Consider the following 26,075-nt stretch of genomic DNA (forward strand, 5'->3'; position numbering starts at 1 on the left):
AAGGAAATCATGAACAAAATGGAAGGACAACCCATCAACTGGGAGAAAATATTTGCAAATCATTTATCAGACAAGGGGTTGATCTCCAAAATATATAAAGAACTCATACAAACTCAACAAAAAAAAAACCCCAGACAACCCAATCAAAAAATGGGCAGAGGATATGAACACACATTACTCCAAGGAGATACACAGATGGGCAACAGACACATGAAATGATGCTTGACATCACTAATTATTAGGGAGATGCAAATCAAAACTACAATGAGATCACCTTACACCAGTCAGAATGGCTATAATTACCAAGACAAAAAATAACAAATGTTGGAGAGAATATGGAGAAAAGGGAACACTTATACACTCCTGGTGGGAATGCAAACTGGTGCAGCCACTATGGAAAACAGTATGGAGATTTCTCAAAAAATTAAAAATAGAACTACCATATGACCCAGCCATCCCACTACTGGGTATTTATCCAAAGAACTCAAAATCAATGATCCAAACAGATTTATGCACCCCTGTGTTCATTGCAGCATTATTCACAATAGCCAAGATGTGGAAGCAACCCAAGTGCCCTTCTACAGATGAATGGATAAAGAAGATGTGGTACATATATACACAATAAAATACTATTCAGCCATAAAAAAGACAAAATCATCCCATTTGCAACAACATGGATGGACCTTGAGGGGTGTGATGTTAAGCGAAATAAATCAGACAGACAAAGACAAATACTGCATGATTTCACTCATATGTGGAAGATAAAAAATACATGGATGAAGAGAACAGGTTAGTGGTTACCAGAGGAGAAGGGGATTGGGGGGTGGGCGAAAGGGACAAAGGGGCACATATGTATGGTGATGGATAAAAATTAGACTGCTGGGAGTGAGCATGATGAAGAGTATTCAGGAGTTGATAAACAATAATGTACACCCCAAATTACACAATGGTATAATCCATTATAATCCCAATAAAACTACTTAAAGAAAAAAGAATAGACGATTAAATGTAAAGGAAAAAATGTCAGAAGCTCAGACACACTAATGTAGCTGGGAGAGTATTCTAATGTAATATACGAGAGAGATTATAATCTGCAAAGCAACAGATTGTTCCATAGCAATGGTCCCCAAAGAGGAGATCTCAAAACTTCTCAAGGTTAGTCTACTGGTGGGTCCAAATGCAAGTCATAACCAAACAAAAGGGTTTTTTAAAGTATTCAGATCTTCCTGAACGTGGAACACAATCTGTAGATATTCTAAAAATGAAGAATCATTGTTAGAAAATCATAGGTCTGTAGTTGGCTACTTCTCTGAGCTAATATAAATCCTTGCTTATTGAAAGAGTTGCATTACTGAGTTTGGATTTCAGAGTCTAGCCTCATATGAAGGAACTTAGGCAATATCACTGATAAACGAATCAACTTCAATCAAGATCACCGTTTTGTAATCAAAGGCGTTTTCATCCTTGTCTAGTTTGTTTACATCCTTTTTTAAAGTGGAAATCTTTATTCCTAATTACCTTTTTTTGCTGGTATCTCCTTGAGAAGTATGTTAGATAGTTTTTGGCTGATAGTTGGATCCTGTGATTGTATAGACAAAAGAGGTTCTCGTGAATCAGACTGCAGTTTGGAGGATTCTTCCAGAAATTCATCTAGAACGGATAACGGAGCTCCTGGTCCTAAATAGATTAAATTTTAATGAGAAAAAAATAAAATATTTCTACATTGGATATTAAAAGCTTATTACAGAAGGTAAAATATAATTAATTTTCAAAGCATAAGAAATATATTCCCTAAATATTGCAGGACAGACTTGTTTTGCAGGCTCTTTATATTTCTGAAAAATTTAAAGAGTACAAGCTAAACTGATAGCACAGCTTCTGTCTCTATGGCCCCCAGTCCAATCCTGCTCCTATCCCTAGTCATGATAATGCCAAACAGACACCTATTATAAAAGTTAGTTGCTAAACCTAGAATCTCAAGAATCCAGTTGAGAAGTTTAATATATTTTTAAATAGTATTAAAACCCCTGAAGGACAGGAATTTTATTCACCTTATCTCAGTGCTTAACAATAACAATAATAATAACAATAATGATAATAATAGTAGCAGCAGCAGTAACAGCTATATCTGAGCATGACTGTATACCAGGTATTGTGCTAAGGACTTTAATGCATAATCTCATTTATTTTTCACAACACTATGAAATATTTTATTTACTATGCTCCTTTAAACAATGTGAGTCACAGAGAAGTTAAATAATTTGCTGACCCTCTTAAACATGCCATCATGCTTCTCAAATAAACAAATCCTTGACGAATAAAAATAAAAATCAACGCCAGCCAGGAAATGATCAGTGCTAGCTGCTTCTGAATTGGAAGAGGTCATTCTTGGCTAGAGCAAAAGATATGGCTTTGAAAAATAGGTAGAAATTGGACAGGCAGAGAGGGAGGGGCATTTAAGACTGGGGGCGTGCCATTGGCAAAAGCATGGAAGTAGTGAGCTAACTATTTGAATTTGAGAGTTATAAGTAGTGAAATGGAGACTGTGAGGGTAGGTGAGCTCTTAGAAAGTAAGACTGTATTATTGGGAAATGATTACATCTAATGAGTGTGACAAGAAAAAGAAGTTAACAAAAGAAACCCAAACTGGGGGCTGGCCCCGTGGCCGAGTGGTTAAGTTCGCACGCTCCGCTGCAGGCGGCCCAGTGTTTCGTCGGTTCGAATCCTGGGCGCGGACATGGCACAGCGCATCAGACCACGCTGAGGCAGCGTCCCACATGCCACAACTAGAAGAACCCACAACGAAGAATACACAACTATGTACTGGGGGGCTTTGGGGAGAAAAAGGAAAAAATAAAATATTTAAAAAAAAAAAAGAAAGAAACCCAAACTGTTGAAGATGTAGGAGACAATCCAACATGTATTTCAGGAAGGAGAAAGTGGTTAAATACAGCAGACTGATCATTGAGGAGTTAAGTGATGATTTTTTTTTTTTTTTGAGGAAGATTAGCCCTGAGCTAACATCTGCTGCCAATCCTCCTCTTTTTGCTGAGGAAGACTGGCCCTGAGCTAACATCCATGCCCATCTTCCTCTACTTTATATGTGGGACGCCTACCACAGCATGGCTTTTGCTAAGCAGTGCCATGTCCGCACCCAGCATGCGAACCAGCAAACCCTGGGCCACCGAGAAGTGGAATGTGCAAACTTAACCACTGTGCCACCCGGCCGGCCCCAGTGATGATCTTAATGGAAAAACACTGTGAATATTCAGCTTTTCTGAGGTATAATTTACATATAATAAAGTGTTCCCCCTTCCCCCCTTATTTTTTTTTTTAGCTGAGGAAGATTTGCCCTGAGCTAACATCTGTGCCAATCTTCTATTTTGCGTGTAGGTCGCCACCACAGCATGGCTGATGAGTGGTGTAGGTCTGCACCCAGGATCCAAACCTGGGCTGCCAAAGCAGGACAAGCCAAACTTAACCACTAGGCCATGAGGCTGGCCACTAAAGTATTCCCTTTTAAGTATATAATTCAATGAATTCTAACAAATTTATAACTTATGTAGTCATTATTACAATCAAGATGCAAAAGATTTCTAAACCCCCAAAATCTGCCTCATGCTCATTGTAGTTAATCCCCAACCTCTAGCCCAAGGCAACCACTGATCTGCTTTCTGTCAATATAGATTAGTTTTGCCTTTTCCAGAATTTAATTTAAATGGAATCATACAGTATGTACTCTTTTACATCAGGCTTATTCACTTAGCATACTGTTTTTGAGATTCATCCATGTTGTATCAGTAATTTTTTGTGTGTGTGAAGAAGACTGGCCCTGAGCTAACATCTGTTGTCAATCCTCCTCTTTTTGCTTGAGGAAGATTGTCACTGAGCTAACATCTGTGCCAATCTTCCACTATTTTTTTTTTTTTTTTGTATGTAGGACGCTGCTATAGCATGGCTTGATGAGCAGTGTGTAAGTCTGTGCCCGACATCCAAACCCACAAATCCGGGGCCACTGAAGCGGAGTACACAAACTTAACCACTATACCACCAGGCTGGCTCCTGTATCAGTAATTTGGTTTTTTTCTTTTTTTTTTTTTGAGGAAGATTAGCCCTGAGCTAACATCTGCTGCCAATCCTCCTCTTTTTGCTGAGGAAGACTGGTCCTGAGCTAACATCCATGCCCATCTTCCTCTACTTTATAGGTGGGACACCTGCCACAGCATGGCTTGCCAAGTGGTGCCATGTCCGCACCCGGGATCCGAACTGGCGAACCCCGGGCTACTGAAGTGGAACGTGTGAACTTAATTGCTGTGCCATGGGACCAACCCCAGTAATTTGTTTCTTTTTATTGCTGAGTGGTTTTTGATTGTGTGGATAAAAGAAAATTTAGTATCTGTTCGCCTACTGATAGGCAGTTGGGTTGTTTCCAGATTTTGCCTACTATAAGTAAATCTGTTAACATTTGTGTACAAGCCTTTGCAAGGATATATGTTTCCATTTTTCTTGGGTAAATACTCAAGAGTGAAACTGCTGGCACATGTATGTTTAACTTTATTTTTAAACTGTCAGTTTTTCCAAGTGGTTGTACCATTTGGCATTCCCACCAGAAATGTTTGAGAGTGACAGCTACTCTACATCCTTGCCATAACTTGATATTATCAATCTTTTTAATTTTAGCTATTCTAGTGGTAAATTGCATTTCCAGAGCTGGAGGGTTAGGGGGTGCATGAAATGGGTAAAGGTGGTCAAAAGGTACAAACTTCCAGCTACAAAATAAATGTCATGGGAATGTAATGTACAGCATGACTATAGTTAATAATACTCTGTTGTATATTTGAAAGTTGCTAAGAGAATAGATCTTAAAAGTTCTCATCACAAGAAAAAAATTGTAACTATGTGTGGTGATGGATGTTAACTAGACTTATTGTGGTGATCATTTCACAATATATACAAATATCAAATTATGTTATACAACTGAAACTAACATATTATATGTCAATTATACCCCAATAAAAACTACAGTAGACAGAAAAAGACTGGAAGACAAAAACAGGAACAAAGAACAAGGGCAAAAATTAGAAAACAGTAACAAATATGGCATATATTAATCCATCTATATGAATAATCACTTTGAATGTCAATGGTGTAAATGCACCAGTTAAAGACAGAGATGGTCAGAATAGATCAAAAAACAAGACTTAGTTATATGTTGTATACTAGAAACCCACTTTAAATATAAAGACACATATAAATTAAAAGTTAATGGATGGGGAAACAAATACCATGCTAACATTAATCAAAAGAAAGCAGGAGTAGCTATATTAATTTCACACAGAACACACTTCAGAGCAAGGAAAGTTATGAGGATAAAGAGAGGCATTACATAATGATAAAGGAGTCAATTCTCCAAGAGGACATAACAATCCTTAATGTGTATGTACCTAACAAAAGAGTGTCGAACCATGTGAAGCAAAAACTGATAGAACTGCAAGGATAAACAGATGAGTCTACTAATATTGTTGGGGACTTCAACACCCCTCTACCAGAAATGGACAGATCCAGCATGCAGAAAATCATTAAGTACATAGTTAAACCCAACAATACCATCAATCAACAGGATATAATGGACATCTAAAGACTACTTCATCCAACAACTGCAGAATACACATTCTTCTCAAGCTCACACAGAACATTCACCAGAGTCTGGCCATAAAATATACCTTAACAAATTAAAAGGATAGAAATCATACAATGTCTTCTCTCAAACCATAATGGAATTAAACTAGAAGTCAACAAAATAAAGATAGGTGGAAAATCCCAAAATACATGGAGATTAAACAACACACATCTAAATAACGCACAGGTCAAAGAAGAAATTTCAAGAAAAACAAAAAAATATTTTGAACTAAATGAAAATGAAAACACAGCTTATCAAATTGTGTGATGCAGTAAAAGCAATGTTTAGAGGGAAATTTATAGCATTGAATGCATAGATTAGAGAAGAAGAAAGATCTAAAATCAACAACCTAAGTTTCCACCTTAGGAAACTAGAAAAAGAAGATCAAATTAAATACAAACTTTAGAAGAAGAAAAGATATAAATTTGAGCAGAAATCAATCAAACTAAAACAGGAAATTAATAGAGAAAAATAATGAAACCAATAGCTGGTTCTGTGAAAAGATCAATAAAGTCAATAAGCCTCTAGCCAGACTAACTAAGAAAAAAAAGAGAGAGGACTCAAATTACTAATATTAGAAATGAAAGAGGAGAGATCACTACAGATCTCATGGACATTAAAAGGATAGTAAAGGAATATTATGAAGACTTCTCTGCCCACAAATTTGATAACCTAGATGAAATGGACCAAGTCCCTGAAAGACACAATCTTCCAAAACTTATCCTAGAAGAAATAATCTGAATAGGACTGTATCTGTTAAAGAAATTGAATCAATAATTAGTAAGTTTCCAATGTAGAAAGCACCAGGACCGATGGTTTCACTGGTGAACTCTACCAAACATTCAAGGAAGAAATTATACCATTTCTATACAATATCTTTCAGAGGACAGAAGCAGAGGGAATACTTCCTAACTCCTTCTATAAAGAGAATGATAATGCCTACATTATCCTAATACCAAAACCAGACAAAGATGTCACAAGAAAAAAAACTATAGACTAATGTCTCTCATGAACGTAGACCTAAAAATCCTCATCAAAATATTAGCAAGTTGAATCCAACAATATGTAAAAAGAATTACATATCATAAACAAATGGGATTTATCCCTGGTATGCAAGGCTGTTTGAACATTAAAAAATCAATTAACGTAATCCATAACATCAAAAGGCTAAAGAAGAAAAATCACATGATCATATTAATAGATGCAGAAAAAGCATCTGACAAAATTCAACAGGAATTCAACAAATGGTGGTGGAACAACTGGATGTCTACATACATAAAACATGAATCTAGACATAGACCTTCCACCTTTCACAAAAATTATCTCAAAATGGATCATAGAATTAAATGTAAAATGCAAAAACTATAAAACTCCTAGAAGATAACATAAGCGAAAACCTCGGTGACATTGGGTATGGTGATAACTTTTTAGACCAAAGGAATAATCCACAAAAGAAAGAATTGAGAAGCTGGACTTCACTGAAATTAAAAACTTATGCGCTGCAAAAGACAATATGAAGAGAATGAGAAAACAAGCCCGACTGGAAGAAAATATTTGCAAAAGACACATAAGATAAAAGACAACCAAAATATACAAAGAACTCTTAAAACTAAACAATAAGAAAACAACTTGATTAAAAAATGGCCAAAGACCTTAATATACACCTCACCAAAGAAGATATACAGACAGCACATAAGCATATGATAAGATTCTTCACATCATATGTCAGGAATGTTGATAACGGAGGAGACTACGCATGTGTGGGGGCAAGAAGTATAGGAGAAATCTCTATACCTTCCTTTCAATTTTTCTGTGAACCTAAAACTGCTCTAAAAAACAAAGTCTATTAAAAAACAAAAGATTAATATGAATAAACATTTTAATAAATTTTCAAAACCTAGATGAACCTGATGCATTCCTAAAAGGTATAAAATGTCTGAATAACACAATAAGAAATACAGAACATGAATACATTAAATATTGAGAAAATGAAATGGTAGTCAAACTCCTCCCTTGCCAAAAAACCCAGGCCCTGGTTGTTTTACGGTTGATTTCTGCCAAGCTCTCAAGTCAAAGTCAATTCCTATCACATATAAGTTGATATAGAATAGCAAAAGAACAAAAGCTGCCTAATGATCTTGATTATAAAACTAGATGACAAAAGAAACTAATAGGCTATTTCCTTTATAAACATAGATGCAAAGATCCAAAATAAAGTATTAGCTATTCAAATCCAAAGGTATACTAAACATTAATGCATTATGATCAAATAGGATTTATCCCATGAATGCAGGGATTGTTCAGCATAAAAGAAATCTATCAATGTAGTTTACTATATTAATAGATGAAAGGAGAAAATAATTTTAATTTTTTTCGACTGATGCAAAAAAACAATTTGATAAAGTCCAACACCTATCAATAAAAATAATTCTTTGGGAACTTGGAATAGAAGGGATCTTCCTTAATTCTGTAAAGGTTTTTTAGAAAAAGCTTATAGCATATTTTATAGTTAATAGACAAACTTTCAATTCATTCTCTTTAAGATAGGAAAGGAGACAAGGTTGACCACTATAACTAATATATAACATATTATTGGAGATAATAAAAATACGTGAGTAGTATGAGGATTGGGAGACAAAGGTAACACTATCATTATTGGCAGATGATATGATAATCATATTCTAGAAAAAAACCAATAGAATTAATAATTTATTAGAATCAATAACAGTCAAACAAGATTGTCATATACAATTCCAATCTAAAAAGCAATAGTATACACTGAAACCTAAAATGTAGAAAATCAATAGCAAAAATTAAAAAATACCAGAGATAACTAACAAGAAAATATAATTAAGATAAGATACTTTTATGGTATCAATGGAATCTATAAAATGTCTGTGAATTACTTAAACAGGACCTCAATGGAAAAAAATGTTAAAACTTTAATAAAGGACATAGAAAATGATCTGAGTAAATGGAGAGATCTTCCACATACTTGGATTCAATGGTTTAATAAGATAAAGATGTTAATTATCCCTAAATTAGTCAATACAGTCCAAATCAAAATTTCAACTGGATTTTTTAATGTACTTGATAAACTCACTATAAAATTTTTATAGATGAATAAAGATCCATGCATAGGTAAGTCAGCTATAAAAAAGGCAAGTAAATGGGAGAACCTGATATACCAGATATTAAGGCATACCACAGCACCACAGCAATAAAAAGAGTGTGATATTGTTTTAAGATCAGACAAAAAATACAGAATAGAGAGCTCAGAGACATATATACCTTAAGTCAAAAGGAAAAGATGATTGTTTAATAGATGATTTTGAGAAAAACTACATCCTTATATGGAGAAAAAAACCAGGATGCCTATGTAGTATCACATTCAAAGACGGAATCCTGTTAAAGATCTAAATGTCAAACTAACATTATAAACTTCATTGAAGAAAATGTGACTGGAGGCAGGAAGAACTATTAAAACAAAGCTTCAAGGGCACAAAGCTGCAAAGGATATGGGAGAGCTGAACAATAAAATCAACTAACTAAACCTAATTGATATCTATAGAACCCCACTTAACAATGCAGAATACACATTCTTTTCAAGTGTATATGGAATATATATCAAGATAGATCATATGCTGGACCATAAAACAAGTCAAAATAAATTTAAAAGGATTCAAATCACACAAAGCATGTTTTCTAACCACAATGAAATTAAATCAGAAATAAAAAACAAAGATATCTGGAAAAATACCAAAATATTTAGAAAATAAAAAACATACTGCTAGATAACACCTGGTCCCAGCCATTCAACTCCTAAGTATTTACCCAAGAGAAATGAAAGTATATGTCCATACAGAGACTTGTAGATGAAAGACTGATAGCAGCTTTATTTTAACAGTTCCAAACTGGAAACAACCCAAATATGTATCAACAGGTGAATAGATAAAAATAGTGTGGTATCTCCATATAATGGAATACTATTTAGCAATAAAAAGGATAAATTGCTGTTATACATAAAGGTAACAACATGATTGAATCTCAAAATAATTATCATTAGTGAAAAAAGACTGCAATTCTATTTAATTCTAGAAATTAAATATAAATATACTGTGTGATTCTGTTTAATTCTAGAAATTTCTAGAAACTTTCTAGAATTCTAAAATGATGACTGAAAGCTGATTGGCATTGTCTGGAAATGGGGGCAAGAGAAAGAGACTATGAATGGACATAGGAAAGTTTTGGGGATTTGGGATATGTACATTATCTTGATTGTGATGTTTTCAAGGGTATGTTTATACGTCAAAAGTTATCAAATTGTACATGTTAAATATGTGTAGTTTATGAAATGTCAATTATACCTCAGACAAGCTGTTGAAAATATATGCATACGAAATAATAATATGGAATAACATAAACAAAATAACACATACAGGAAACACATAAACAAAAACACATATAATAAACAGATTAGAATGATTGATTTTCTTAAGTAGAGGAAAGGAGAACGGCAATGAAGAACAGGGAAAAAAGAAGTACCTAAATAAATAAATAAATTTAAGAATCACAAGAGAGGGACCTTAGATAGGGAAGAGGGTGAGGAGAAAAAGAAAGAAATTTACTCTGCTAGAATGAAACCCCTTTTTAGGGGTACATGGAGACAGTAAGTTCTCTAAGATTCACAAAACTAAATAACAACAGTAGGAGCTTCAGACTTCCAATCATACGAATGAGGAAATATTTAGAAGGAGTCTTTCTTGGTGTTCCTGGAACAACTCGAAACTATACTTATTCATTTAACAAATATTTACTGGGTACTTACTATATGCCAGGTCCTATTCACGAGGCCAGTAATTTTCCCCATAGCCACTCATCATCCCCATTCCCTGATCCTACCTGCTGGGGCTTCCACCTTGATTGCTGTTGTAGAAGAACCATTAGTGACGCCCCATGGGCCTAAACTGGATTCTACTTTCCCTCCTTCTTCAACGTACTCTACAGTACCCGTGCTCTTCTGCTTTGTTACTCGTGCCTGAAGTGCTTGTGCCTGAAGCTGTTTGAAGGCCTCATGAAATGCCATTTCCATTCGAATATCATTATTTTGAATTTCATAGTACAACCCTGAAGAAAGAAAGATGCTGAAATAAATGTGACTAATTTCCCACTATCATATACATAGAATTGCAACATTTCACTTACATTTCCCACATTTTTACCAAAGTTTAAGAACTACATGATGAGCCATTAAAGAATGGAAAGAGGAAGGGAGAATCTTATAATGAAAGAAAACACATTCAGATCACAGGAAAATACCATACCAAGTAAAGTCCAAGCTACAACATTAGTTGGTTCCAAGCAAGTAGCATCCTCAAAGAAAATTTCTGCCTGCTCATAGTTCTCCATCAGGACAGCCAGGACACCACACAGCAACAAGCTGAGAAGAGACCACCAACATGACTAACAACATGGTCCCATGTCACAGTCATGGAATCAAGATAATTTCATATAGAAGATTATCTGCTCCTACTCATTCCTCATCTCCCTTCACCCATACCTGTGGATATGATTCTGGTTGAGGGAAAGGGCTTTCCGAAAACACTCCTGTGCTTTGATGTTGTCCTCGGTCAGGAGGCAGAAAGCACCATAGTCTAGCCAGTGTTCCAGGTTCTGGGGCTCACGGACCAACCTCTACCAAACAAAACATCAAGAGGACCAAGGTTATTGTGACACTATGTCATATTTTTAATGCATATAACACCACACAGTAGGCCACTCCATAAATGCCATAAGCTCTATGAAAGCAGAAACTATGACTTCTTTTTTGCTTACCACTGAATTCTGAATACCTAGTACAGTTACCGTTCTGGCTTATAGTACGTGGTCAATAAATATTTGCTAAAATCTTTTAAAAACTGAATCCTCAAGTCATTGCTTCCTAGTGTCAGTGTTCTGTCACCATAAGCTCTCCAATTACTTGGGAATCAAAAGATTCAGTTTATGGTTCATTTTAAAGATTCATAAATTATCATTTCTGTCATAGTCTTGAGATGGCAAATAAAGTTTACCTACAACACATTTTAAATAAGTATTTCAAAATGAGCAAAAACTAAAAACATCGCTGAAAGAAATTCAAAAAGAAATAAATAAATGGAAATGCATCCACGTTCATGGATTGGAATACTTAATATTGTTAAGATGTCAATACTACCCAAAGCAGTTTACAGGTTCAATGCAGTCTCTATCAAAATCCCAATAATGTTTTTTGCAGAAATAGAAAAACCCATCCTAAGATACATATGGAATCTCAAGGGACCCTGAATAGTGAAAACAATCTTTTAAAAAAAGAACAAAATTGGAGGACTCACACTTCCTGATTTCAAAACTTACAAAGCTACAGTAATCAGTGTGGTACTTGTATAAAAACAGACCAATGGAATAAAATAGAGAGCCCAGAAATAAATGGTCAAATTATTTTTGACAAAGGTGACAAGACCATTCAATAGGGAAAGGACAGTCTTTTCAACAAATGGTGCTAGGAAAACTGGACATCCACATGCGAAAGAATGAAGCTGGACCCTTACCTAACACCATATACAAAAAATAACTCAAAATGGATCAAAGAGCTAAACGTAAGACGTAAAATTCTGAGAAGAAAACATAGGGCAACACCTTCACAACATTAGATATGATACTAAAGGCTCAGGCAACAAAAGAAAACAATAGACAAATTGGACTTCATCAAAATTAAAACTTTTGTACATCAAAGGAAACTATCACAGAGTAAAAAGTAACTCACAGGATAGGAAAAAACATTTGCAGATCATGTAGCTCGCAAGGGGCTCAAATCAGAATACATAAAGAACTTCTAAAACTCACTAACAAGAAATCAAACAACCTGACTCAAAAATAGGCAAAGGACTTGAATAGACATTTCTCCAAAGATCTACAAATAGCCAAAAACATAGGAAAAGATGCTCAACGTCACTAATCATCAGGGGATCAAATCACAATAAAATACCACCGCACACCCATTACGATAGCCACCACCAACAAAACAGAAAATAACAATTATTGATGAGGATATGGAGAAACTAGGACTCTTATACACAGTGGGCATGTAAAATGGTGCAGCCACTTTCGAAAACGGTATGGTGGTTCCTCAAAAAATGAAAAGTAGGATTACCACACGATACAACAATCCTACTTCTCTGTAGATACCCACAAGAACTGAAAGCAGAGTTTCAAAGAGATATTTGTACATCCATATTCATAGCAATGTTATTCATAACAGCTAAAAAGTACAAGCAACCCAAGTGCCCACTGAGAGATGAATGGATAAGCAAAATGCGATATATATATACAATGGAATATTATTCAGACTTAAAAAGGAAGGAAATTCTGACATATGCTACAACATGGATTGAAAATTGAGGACATATTCTAAGTGAAATAAGACAGTCACAAAAAGACATAACAATTTATTTATATAGACTGATGTTTTGAACTTATCGTAGTCTAAATGTTCCCCTGTTAATTAATTTAGAATTTGGAACATATTTTCCTCTTGAAAAAATTATAAATGTGAAAAGATGTTCAAACTCACTATTCATTAGAGAACGCAAAACAAAACCACAATGAGATACCACTTAACACCTATTAGAATGGCTGTAAAAAAAAGATGGACCATAACAAGTATTAGTGAGAATATGGAGAAAAATGGAACCCTTATCCGTTGCTCGTGGGAATGTAAAATAGTGCAGCCTTTTGGAAAACAGTTTGGCATCTCCTCAAAAAGTTAAGCATAGAGTTACCATACGACCCAGAAATTCCACTCCTAGATATATACTGAAGAAAACTGAAAACATATGTTCTTACAAAAATTTACACACTTTATATTTGAATGTTCATAGCAGCATTATTCATAACAGCCAAAAAGTGGAAACCAGTCAAATGCCCATTAACCTAATGAGTGAAAAAACAAAAAGTGGTATATCTGTATAATGGAATGTTACTCAGCCATAAAAAGGAATAAAATACTAATACATGCTACAATGTGAATGACCCTCAAAAATATCATGCTAAGTGAAAGAAGGCAGTTACAAAAGACCACGTATTGTATGATTCCATTTATATGAACTGTCTACAATAGGCAAATCTATATATAGAGAAAGTAAATTAGTGGTTGTGTCAGGCTGGGGTGAAAAGAAATGGAGAATGACTGCTAATGGGCACAGGGTTTCTTTTTGGGGTAATGCAAATGCTCCAAATTAGACTGTGGTATTACTGTGAACCTAAAACCACTCTAAAAAAGTCTATTAAAAATTAGACTGTGGTGACAGTTGCACAACTCTGTAAAGATACTAAATACCACTGTATACTTTAAGTGGGTGAATGTTATGGCAGGTGAATTATATCTCAATAATTAAAAAAACAGAAATAGAAGTTCAGACCATTCTTCATATATATGTTTATTCAACCCATCATGCAGTGGTAGGCAGTACTAACAGAACTAAAGAACTTAATTGTCATTCATAACACATGGTAAGGGCTCAGTAAATGTTTGCTGAATATTCTGAATACAAATTTTATGTTATTTTTTAAATTATTTACAATAAAGTTAACATTTTTTTCTTTTGGTATACAGTTCTACGAAGTTTAACACATGTATACCTTCATGTTACCATCACCACAATGAAAATACAGAACAGTTTCACCACCCCAAAAAACTTCCCCATGTTGTCTTTTTATAGTTTTCTCTTGCCCCATCCATAACCTCTGGCAACCACTGATCTGTTATTCATCATTATAGTTTTGTCAGTTCTAGAATGTCAAATAAACGGAACTGTACAGCATGTAATCTTTTGACACTGGCTTCTTTCACTCAGTATAATGCCTTTGAGATTCATCCAAGTTGTTGTGTGTATCAGTAGTTTATTTCTCTTATTGCTGAATAATATTTCATTGTATAGATAGACAATAGTTTATCCCCCCTTTGAAGAACATTTGAGTTGCTTCTGGTTTGCACAATTATGAATAGAGTTGCTATAAGCATTCATGTACATAAGATTTCATTTCTTTAAGGTAAATACCCAGCAGTAGGTCATACGATAAGTGTATAAGAAACTGCTAAACTATTTTCCAGAGTGGTTGTATCATTGTACATTTCCTCTAGCAAAGTATGACGGTTCCATTTGCATTATACTCTCACCAGCATCTGCTATTGTCAGCATTTTTCATTTCAGTTATTCTAATAAGAGTGCAGTAGTATCTCATTCTGGTTTTAATTTGCAATCTCTATTGGCTAATGATGTTGAACATCTTTTCATGTTTTTATTCATCATACTTATGTGCTCTTTAGTGATGTCTCTTCAAATCCTTTGCCCATGTTAATTTTTTTTTAATTAGTGAGTTTTGAGAGTTCTTAGTCTGGATACAAATCCTTGTCAGATATACATTTTGCAGATATTTTCTCCTGGTTTTTACCTTTTCTTTTCTTTCTCTTAACAGTGCCTTTCACAAAGCTACATTTTTAATTTTGATGATCTTCCACTTATCGGATTTTTTTTTGATGGATTGTGCTTTGGCATCATGTCTAAGAACTCTTTACCTAATTCCAGGTCATAAATATTTTCTCCTCTGTTTTCTTCTAAAAGTTTCATAGTTTTATGTTTTACATTCAGATCTATGATCCATCTTGAGTTGATTTTTATACAATGTTTGAGGTTTAGGTTGAGGTTCATTTTTTGCACATGGGTGACATATGAAATGTTCAATACCATTTTTTGAAAACACTACCCTTTTTCCATTGAATTTCTTTTACACCTTTGTGAAAAATATAATGGCCTTATTTGTATGGACCTATTTTTGGACTCTGTTTTATTGATCTATGTGCCTATCATTTCACCAATCAGATTGGATTTTAAACAATCAAAAACCACTATTTATTATACCCATATTGTACAAATAATAGTAACAACCACCACTGGGAAGATGTTTAATTACCTCTTCATAATACACTGCAGCCATTTCAAAGTTCTCATTGACTTCTGCTTCAAATGCAAAGAGTCGAAGCTGTTCACTAGTCGTATAAATGGTTGAAACAGCACCTTGGACATCATCTGGTATGGTCTTGTCAACATCAAGATGTTAGGCAGACAAAATGAAGCAATTATAAGTAGAGAAGTTTTATAAAAATGAACCAGACATGGATTCATGAGGTCTAAAATGATATTGATGTTTCTTACAATCTTGCCAATACAGTAAGAGAGTGAGAGTGAACCAAGAGAGAAATATCAAGAGTGAAAGGGAAGCTCCAATGTATGAATACCAACAGTCGGAACTCATGGAAGTGAGTTAAAATTCCTTAGGGCAGAATTGCTGTCCTCAACTCTCAGGGCAGTTCGAATCCCTAGGCAAGTCGCCTCTAACATCAAACAGCTTCTTTCATTTTCTCTAGTGTACAGGACAAATATCATTTTTCAGGTCCCATGACATGAAAGATGTTGGAAAACACTAGCTAGGGTCTTCAAACATCAAGAAAATGGGAGACTAAGGGTAAAGCTTTGGAAGTTACATTTATACTTTTAGTGGGATATATAGACAAGACAGATCCTGCAAGGGAGACATTATAGAAATAGCCAGAAAGGTAGGAAGAAACCCAGAAAAATAATATATCCTATAAACCCAGATAGGAAAGTAGGCCTGGTATAACAAGTAATCTCCTGAGTCAGAGGCCATGACCAAGGAAGACCCTCCAAATTCTTAAATTAGAAGTAAAAATAATGTAAGTGATTTTAACAAGTAGAGTTGCTAAGAGATGTGGAGTAAAGCTAAATTTGAGATGGGCCACAGAAAGCTTCTGACTATTGACTAATGTTTCTGTTCTTTGTCCTTTTTAATTTTGATGATCTTGACCTCTAAATCCCTCCAGCAACACACTTTCATGCCCAAACCAGAAATACTGTACCTCTATAATATCCCACTCCCGGAACCCATGGTTACAAGCTTTCCGCCTTTTGTCACTTAGTCCCCTTAAAACTGTTCTCTGACTTTATTTCCCTCACTTCCAATATGCCTATCATTTCCCAAGTGGATAAGCCTCACAATCAACCACTCATACTACCCTTTCACCAGCATACTCAAGTCTCAAGCATCCTTGTCCTTCTCCTGCACTTGTCCTGAAAACTTCTAAATTAAAGCAATCCTACAATCTGAAGTCTGCCAACTGGTCCTAAGGCAAACTGCATATACATAGAGATATCTGAGCTGCCACAGACTCTTCTGGCATTCAGTCCTAGCTGAAGGTCTTTAATACTCTCAGCAATCTATGTATTTGTCCTTGTTCAACAACATATTCCATAATGTTATGCAGTATCTATATTTTCTTCTCTTTATTCAAGCTTTACATTGAACTTTTATCTCCTTCACTTTCAGTACAGATGTTATTTCTTAGAGGAAATAGAAAACATTAGGGAAGAAATCCCTCAACTTTTGAACCCCACACCTAAATTGTTTATTTCTGTATCCATTGTATCTCCTTACTTTCAGCCTCAGAGGAAGAGTCATTGCATCCTTCTCTGTTTCAAGGCTAAGCAGTCAATCTAAATTCTTGATCCTTTCCCACTTGTACACCCTGGGATTTCCATCAATTATCCCCTTTCCCTGTTTTCAACTTCTCCAGCCTCTTATTCTTGTTCCCAAACCTGTGGACTAAAGTATGCTAAAAGGTTTTTCATCTTAAGAAGAAAATCTATGTAATTTCTAGCTATTACTTTCCCACATCTTCCCTTCATCTTCCAACTTCTTGAATTTATATTCACCTGCTCCCTAATTTTCAATTCATTATAATTTGTATCCATTCCATTAGCCAATGAAATTTCTATGTAAAGGTTACCAATAACATCCTTATTGTCAAATCCAAAGAAAACTTTTCAGATTTTCTTTTTCTTTTTTCCCCCAGTTTTACTGAGACATAATTTATATACATCACTGTATAAGTTTAAGGTGTACAGCATAATGGTTTGACTTACATATATTGTGAAATGATTACCATAAGTTTAGTTAGCATCCATCATCTCATATAGATATAATAAAAAGAGAAAGCAAAAAAAATATTTTTTTCTTCTGAGAAGAACTCTTAGGATTCACTCTCAACAACTTTCATATGTATCATACAGGAGGGTTAACTATAGTTATCAGGCTGTAATTACATCCCTAGTACTTAATTTATCTTGTATCTGGAGATTTGTACCTTTTGACCACCTTTCTCCAATTGCCCATCCCCCCACCCCAGATTTTGTTTTTCTTGAACTCCAAGTAATATTTGACAATGTTGACCACTTTTTCTTCTTAAAATTTTGTTCCCTTAGCTTCTGTGACACCACTTTCTTCTGGCTCTTTTGCCTTTTTAATAATTCACTTGTTTCCTTCATTAATTCTTTTACTCATCCATCCCTTAAATATTGGTGTTTCCTAAGGTTCCACCACCAGCTCACTTCTCTCTCTACTCATGTTTTTCTTGGCAGCTTCATCTATGACCTTAGTTTAACTAACATCTACGTACTCATGGCCCCCCAAATCTCATCTTTAGCTCAGATTTCTCTTTTGAGAAAAACTCCACTAGAACAAATGTTCAAAACTGAAGTCAACAACACCTGCCTCCCACCAAATTTGCTCATGTTGTATTTCATGTCAAGGTCAATGGTACTACCAGCTACCCAGTTATTGAATTTTAAACTTAAGAATCTTTCACTCCTTTTCCTCCTTACTATTTAATAATCAGTCAATATCACTAGTTTCAATACCTCTAACCCATAATACTGCTATCAGAACGTTTTTTGTAAAATGTAAATCTGATCACACTATTCTTCAGTATAAAATAATTCAATTTATTGCTTCTAACTACCAATAAGGGGAAAAGTCAAAACTTCTTTGCATGGCATACAAGGCCTCCCTCCGCACTCCCAAATTCCATATTAGGAATTGATCTTGACTTCAACTCCTGCTTCTCTGTCCCTCAACCACATCAACCTCTGCTCCTGAACTATATGCAGTTTCTGTATATGTCATATTCTTTCAAGGTTCCTAGCCTTTGTGATGTTCCCTATGACTCAAATGCTCTGAACATCTACCTGGAGAACATTTTTTTAGCCTTCAAGGCCCAACTCAAGTCACAGCTCTTCTGTGAATCCTCCCCTGAAAGGTCTCAGGGTGAAGTTGATCACTTTTTCTTTAATTATCCATTAATCTGCTTTACCACGGACACACCTCTATTACAGCACTTACCTCACTCTACTGCAGTGATTTGTATTTTGTGCCTATCTCCTCAACTAGACAGGGGCTCCTTGGGGACATAGGACAACAATAATTACCATCTCATACTCAAGTCTCAATTGCTTTCCAAATCAAATCATCCAAATCATTTGTGCCCAAAGCAAGATTGTTTCTCTTAATCCTAGGATACTGGGCACTCCTCTCCTACCTCTTCCAGGAGAGCTGAACAAGGTGAAAGAAAAAGCGATGATGGCAGAGAAGAAAAAACAGTGAAGGAAAGAGGAAAGAGAATAGAGGCTTTGAGGAGGTATAGCTGGTTAGAGACTACCAAGGGGACAAAGAGACTTTGACTTTATCCTTGTTTTCAAACAAACCACTACTACATACATTAAAAAAAGAGCAAATAGGAATGATGTCAGCATCATGGTACAGTGAGCTCGTCCCATAGTCTCTCCCACCCTAAGATACAAAGACATGCATAAACCAACAGAGGACATTCACGCAACACCATAGACATCTGAGAGAGATCCACACAGCCATACATCTAAAGGTGGGGGTGCTGGACCCCCTGGGAGGCAGTGGAAGGAGGTAAGAGGATCTCCTCTCCCTCCCAAGTGGCAGCAATCTAGGGTGCAGGACATCATGCAGTGGCTAGCACGCAGCACTGAGAGGAGAAGGGGAAAAGGCAGCCCTAGACAAGAACACTTGCACTCTCGGAGTTGCGTCCCAGCCTGTGAGAACTCTCCACAGCAAAGCAAGTAAGCCATCCTGGGGGCATCCACACCAAGCTGAGCAGCCCAGGTGGGCAGACAGTAAGTGCAGAGTTGGGGCACGTGAGATCGCACACACAAAAGAAAGCATCCCTCTCCCCACTCCTGCCTGGTGCACACGCTAAGCCAGTTGGCCAGAGCAGGGGATTCCTGCCAGAGCACCTCTGCATACATGGGTAAGGCAGCAGTGGCCAGCAGGCAAACGCAGACAGGCCCTGTCAGCACAGCTTCTAATGGACAGGCACATCTGCCAGGGGTTGCAGAGGGTTCAGAAAACACAGCTCCCACCCTCTGCCCAGTGGTGGCAGGTGGCATCTGTGACCAAATACTACCACTATGCAAGGGCAAAAGTCCACTCCATCAAATAGCATGAAGTGGTATATTAACACTCCAGACCAGAAGGAAAATGACAAGTACCCAGAAATCAATCCTGAAGTCGCAGAAATTTACTATCTAAATGACAGAGAATTCAAAATAGTTATCATAAAGAGACTCAATGAGTTACAAGAAAACTCGGAAAGACAGTTTAATAACCTCAGGAATAAAATTAATGAACACAGGAAATTCTTCACAAAAGAGAAGGAAACTATAAAAGAAAATCAGAAACGTTGGAGATGAAAAACACAATGAGTGAGATAAAGAAAAATCTGGAGTCCTTAAATAACAGAGCTGATATTATGGAGGACAGAATCAGTAATTTAGAGGGCAGAAGTATAGAAAAGCTTCAGATGGAGGAGGAGAGAAAACTAAGACTAAAAAGAAATGAAGAAATTCTCCAAGAAATATCCAGCACCATTAGAAAATGCAGCATAAGGATTATAGGTATTCCAGAGAAGATAGGGAGAAAGGAGCAGAGAGCTTGTTCAAAGAAATAATAGCTGAGAACTTCCCAAACCTGGGGAAGGAACCAGAATTCCAAGTACACAAAGCCACTAGAACTTCTAATTACATCAATGTAAAAAGACCCTCTCCGAAGCATGTATTATTAAAGCTGCCAAAAGTCAATGACAGAAAACATATTAAGGGCAGCAAGGCATAAGAAAACCTACAAAGGAACCCCTATCAGGCTTTAAGTGGATTTCGCAGCAGAAACCTTACAGGCTAGGAGAGAATGGAATGACATATTCAAAATTCTGAAGGACAAAAACTATCCACTGAAAATATCCTTTAGATACAATGGAGAAATAAAAACTTTCCCAGATAAACAAAAGTTGAGGGAGTTCATTGCCACAAGAACAACCCTGCCTCCTACAAGAAAAGATCAAGAAGTCCCTTATGCCTGAAAAAAGGAGAAAGGGTTTACAAAGCCTTGAGCAAAGGAGATCAAAAAACAGACAAAATCAGAAAATTGCAGCTCTCAATCAGAACAGGTTAGCAAACACAATTATAATGTTAAAGATAAAGGGAAGGAAAGCATCAAAAATAACTATGATCACTTTATTTTAATCACAAACTCACAACACAAAATGGAATAAGTTGTGACAACAATAACTTAGAAGGGGAAGAAGAAGGAGAGGGAATCTGCTTAGACTCAGGAAATAAGAGGCTATCAGAAAATGGACTATTTACGAGATCTTTTATACAAACCTCATGCTAACCACTAAACAAAAATCAGAACAGAGACACAAATGATAAAAAATGAGAAAACCATCACAGAGAAACACCAAACTCAACTGGCAATTGTAAATACACAGGACAAGAAACAAAGGAATTACAGAACGACTGGAAAACAAGAGATAAAATGGCAGCATTAAGCCCTCATACATCAATAATCACTCTAAGTGTAAATGGATTAAAGTCTCCAATTGAAAGACAGAGAGTGGCAGGATAGATTAAAAAACAAGACCCAATAATATTCTGCCTCCACAAAACACATCTCAGCTCTAAAGATAAACACAGGCTCAGAGTGAAAGGATGGAAGGCGATACTCCAAGATAATGGCAAACAAAAGAAAGCAGGTGTTGGGGTCAGCCCCGTGGCTGAGTGGTTAAGTTTGTGCACTCCACTTTGGTGGCCCAGGGTTTTGCTGAGTCGGATCCTGGGTGCAGACATGGTACCGCTCCTCAGCTCATGTTGAGGTGGCATCCCACATAGCACAACCAGAGGCATTCACAACTAGAATATACAACTATGTACCAGGGGGCTTTGGGGAGAAGAAAAAAAAATTGGCAACAGATGTTAGCACAGGTGCCAATGTTTAAAAAAAAAAAAATAAAGCAGGTGTTGGGGCCAGCCTGGTGGCACAGTGGTCAAGTTCGCACACTCCGCTTTGGTGGCCTTGGGTTTACGGGTTTGGATCCTGGGTGTGGACCTAGCACCACTTGTCAAGCCATGCTGTGGCAGCATCCCACATAAAATATAGGAAGATTGGCATAGATGATAGCTCAGGGCCTATCTTCATCACCAAAACAAAAAACAAAACGAAAGAAAGCAGGTGTTGCCATACTTATATCAGACAAAGTAGACTTCAAGGTAAAAAAAGCAGTAAGAGACAAAGAGGGCAGTATAAATTGATAAAAGTGACACTTTGCCAAGAAGACATAACACTTATAAATATATATGCACCTAACACAGGAGCACCAAAGTACATAAAGCAACTATTAACAGACGTAAAAGGAGAAATTAACAAAAACACAATAACAGTAGGGGACCTCAGCACCCCACTTAAATCAGTGAATAGATCACCCAAACAGAAATTCAACAAGGAAATGGTGGAATTAAATGAAAAACTAGACCAGATGGACTTAGTAGATATATATAGAACGCTCCACCCAAAATCAGCAGAATACACATTCTTCTCAAGTGCGCATGGAACATTCTCAAAGATAGGCCACAAGTTGGGAAACAAGGCAAGCCTCAATACATTTAAGAAGATTGAAATCATATCAAACATCTTTTTTGACCATAATGCTATGAAACTGGAAATCAACTGCAAGAAAAAAACTAGAAAAGTGATAAACATGTGGAGACTAAACAACATGCTACTGAACAATGAATGGATAAATGGAGAAATCAAAGGAGAAATCAAAAAGTATCTGGAGACAACTGAAAATGAAAATACACCATACCAAGTCGCGTAAGATGCAGCAAAAGTGGTCCTGAGGGAAATTCACAGCAATACAGGCCCACCTTAACAAACAAGAAAAATCTCAAATAAGTAATCTTAAACTGCACCTAACGGAACTAAAAAAGGAACAAACAAAGCCCAAAGTCAGCAGAAGGAGGGAAATAATAAAAATTAGAGCAGAAAAAAGTGAAATAGAAAGCAAAATACAAACAAACAAACAAACAAACAACCCAGTAGAAAGGATCAATGAAACTGAGATGGTTCTTTGAGAAGATAAAGAAAACAGAAAAACCCTTAGCAAGACTCACTAAGAAAAAAAGAGAAAAGGCTCAAATAAATCAAAGTAGAACTGAAAGAGGAGAAATTACAATGGATACCACAGAAATACAAAGGATTACAAGAGAATATATGAAAAACTATATGCCAACAAATGGGACAATTTAAAAGAAATAGATAAATTCTTAGATGCATACAACCTCCCAAAACCGAACCAAGAAGAAATAGAGAATCTGAATAGACCAATCACAAGTAAAGAGATTAAAACAGTAATCAAAAAGCTCCCCAAAATAAAAGTCCAGGACCAAATGGCCTCTCTGGAAAATTCTACCAAACATTCAAAGAAGATTTAATACCTATTCTTCTCAAACCATTCCGAAAAATTGAAGAAGACAGAATGCTTCCTAACTCATTCTACAAGGCCAACATCATCCTGATCCCAAAGCCAACAGACAACGTAAAGAAGGAAAATTACAAGCCAATATCAAAGATGAACATAAATGCAAAAATCCTCAATAAAATATTGGCAAACCAAATACGGCAATACATTAAAAGGATCATATACCATGATAAAGTGGGATTTATACCAGGACACAGGGATGGTTCAACATCCGCAAATCAATCAATGTGGTACACCACATTAACAAAATGAGGAGTAAAAATCACATGATCATCTCAATAGATGCAGGGAAAGCATTTGACAAGATCCAACATCCAGTTATGATAAAAACTCTAAATACAATGGGTATAGAAGGAAAGTACCTCAACATAATAAAGGCCATATATGACAAACCCAGAGCCAACATTGTACCCAATGGGGAAAAACTGAAAAACATCCCTCTGAAAACAGGTACAAAACAAGGGTGCCCACTCTCACCACTTTTATTCGACATAGTACTGGAGGTTTTGGCCAGAGAAATTAGGCAACAAAAATAAATAAAAGATATCCAAATTGGCAAGGAAGTAGTGAAACTGTCACTGTTTGCAGACTGTTTCCATATATAGAAAACACTAAAGAATCCATCGGAAAACTATTAGACATAATCAACAACTATAGTGAAGTTTCATGGTGCAAAATCAACTCAGAAAAATCGGTTGCGTTTCTATACTCTAATAACAAACTAACAGAAGGAGAACTCAAGAATATAATCAGAACTAAAAAATAAAATATCTAGGAATAAATTTAACCAAGGAGGTGAAAGTCCTATACAATGAAAACTGTAAGACATTATTGAAAGAAATCGATGATGACATAAAGAAATGGAATAATAGTCCATGCACATGGACTGGAAGAATAAACATAGTTAAAAATGTCCATGTTACCTAAAGCAATCTACAGATTCACTACAATCCCAATTGGAGTCCCAAAGACATTCGTGACAGAAATAGATCAAAGAATCCTAAAATTCATATGGGGCAACAAAAGACCCCAAATAGCAAAAGCAATCCTGAGAAAAAAGAACAAAGCTGGAGGCATCACAATACATGACTTCAAAATATACTACAAAGCTATAGTAATCAAAACAGCACAGTACAGGTACCAGAACAGACATACAGATCAATGGAACAGAATTGAAAGCCCAGAAATAAAACCACACATCTACAGAAAGTTAATCTTCAACAAAGGAGCCAAGAACATACAGTGGAGAAAGGAAAGTCTCTTCAATAAATGGTGTTGGGAAAACTGGACAGCCACATGCAAAAGAATGAAAGTAGACCATTATCTTTCACCATACACAAAAATTAACTCAAAACGGATTAAAGACTTGAAGGTAGGATGTGAAACCATAAAACTCCTAGAAGAAAATATAGGCAGTGCACTCTTTGACATCAGTTTTAGAAGCATCTTTCAAATACTCTGTTTACTCAGAGAAGGGAAACAAAAGAAAAAATAAACAAGTGGGACTTCATCAGACTAAAGAGCTTGTGCAAAGCAAAGGAAACCAGCAACAAAACGAAAAGACAACCCACCAACTGGGAGAAGATATTTGCAAATCATACATCTGGCAAGGGGTTAATCTCTCAAATATATAAAGAACTCATACAACTCAGCAACAAAAAAATAAACCACCTGATTGAAAAACGGGCAGAGGACATGAACAGACATTTTTCTGAAGAATATATGCAGATGGTCAATAGGCCCATGTAAGAACGTTCAACATCACTAATCGTTAGGGAAATGCAAATCAAAACTACAAGGAGATATCAATTTACACCCATTAGAGTGGGTATAATTATGAAGACAAAAAATAACAAACATTGGAGAGGATGTGGAGAAAGTGGAACCCTCATACACTGCTGGTGGGAGTGCAAACTCGTGCAGCCACTATGGAAAACAGTATGGAGATTTCCTAAAAAATTAAAAATAGAAATACCAGATGACCCAGCTATCCCACTACTGGATACTTATCCAAAGAACTTGAAATCAAAAATTCAAAGAGAATTATGCACCCCTATGTTCACTGTAGCATTCTTCACAATACCCAAGATGTGGGAGCACCCCAAGTGCCCATCGACTGATGAATGGATAAAGAGGTGGTATATATACACACACACATACAATGGAATACCACTTAGCCATAAAAAAAGACAAAATCGTCCCATTTGCAATAGCACAGATGGACCTTGAGGGTATTATGTTAAGCGAAATAAGCCAGACAGAGAAAGACAAACACTGCATGATTTCAGTCACATGTGGAAGATAAACAAACACATGGACAAAGACAACAGATTAGTGGTTACCAGAGGGGAAGGAGTTTGGGGGCAGGCATAAGGGATAAAGGGCTACATATATATATAGCAACTGACAAATAATAATGTACAACTGAAATTTCACAAGGTATAAACTATCATGACCTCAATAAAATAATTTCTAAAAATGAACAAATAAAGGCAAGATGCAAGCTGTGCAAATATAGATATAAACAGACATGTGGAAGGAAAGCAGACCACCAGTCAAATAGAAAAGGCACATCTGAAGTGTCATTCTCATTCAGGTATAATA

At 36.0% G+C, this 26,075-nt stretch overlaps 1 protein-coding gene across 10 annotated transcripts in view; it reads right to left on the reverse strand.

The window, feature by feature from the left end:
* The window catches only part of CFAP70 (cilia and flagella associated protein 70), a 137,769-nt gene that overhangs the window by 27,742 nt on the left and 83,952 nt on the right, over positions 1-26,075 (reverse strand). For all 10 annotated transcript variants that reach the window (XR_011495666.1, XM_070490088.1, XM_070490093.1 and 7 more), the window contains 5 exons: positions 15,689-15,814; positions 11,241-11,374; positions 11,005-11,120; positions 10,583-10,807; positions 1,519-1,677 (listed from right to left, as the gene is read on the reverse strand). Coding sequence is in view for 9 of the 10 variants with exons in the window: in XM_070490088.1 (XP_070346189.1) it covers positions 1,519-1,677; positions 10,583-10,807; positions 11,005-11,120; positions 11,241-11,374; positions 15,689-15,814 (760 nt within the window). In the remaining variant the exon portion in view is untranslated. The remainder of the gene's footprint in view (positions 1-1,518; positions 1,678-10,582; positions 10,808-11,004; positions 11,121-11,240; positions 11,375-15,688; positions 15,815-26,075) is intronic.

This window comes from Equus asinus, chromosome 2, assembly GCF_041296235.1.
Source record: "Equus asinus isolate D_3611 breed Donkey chromosome 2, EquAss-T2T_v2, whole genome shotgun sequence".
NCBI lineage: Eukaryota > Metazoa > Chordata > Mammalia > Perissodactyla > Equidae > Equus > Equus asinus.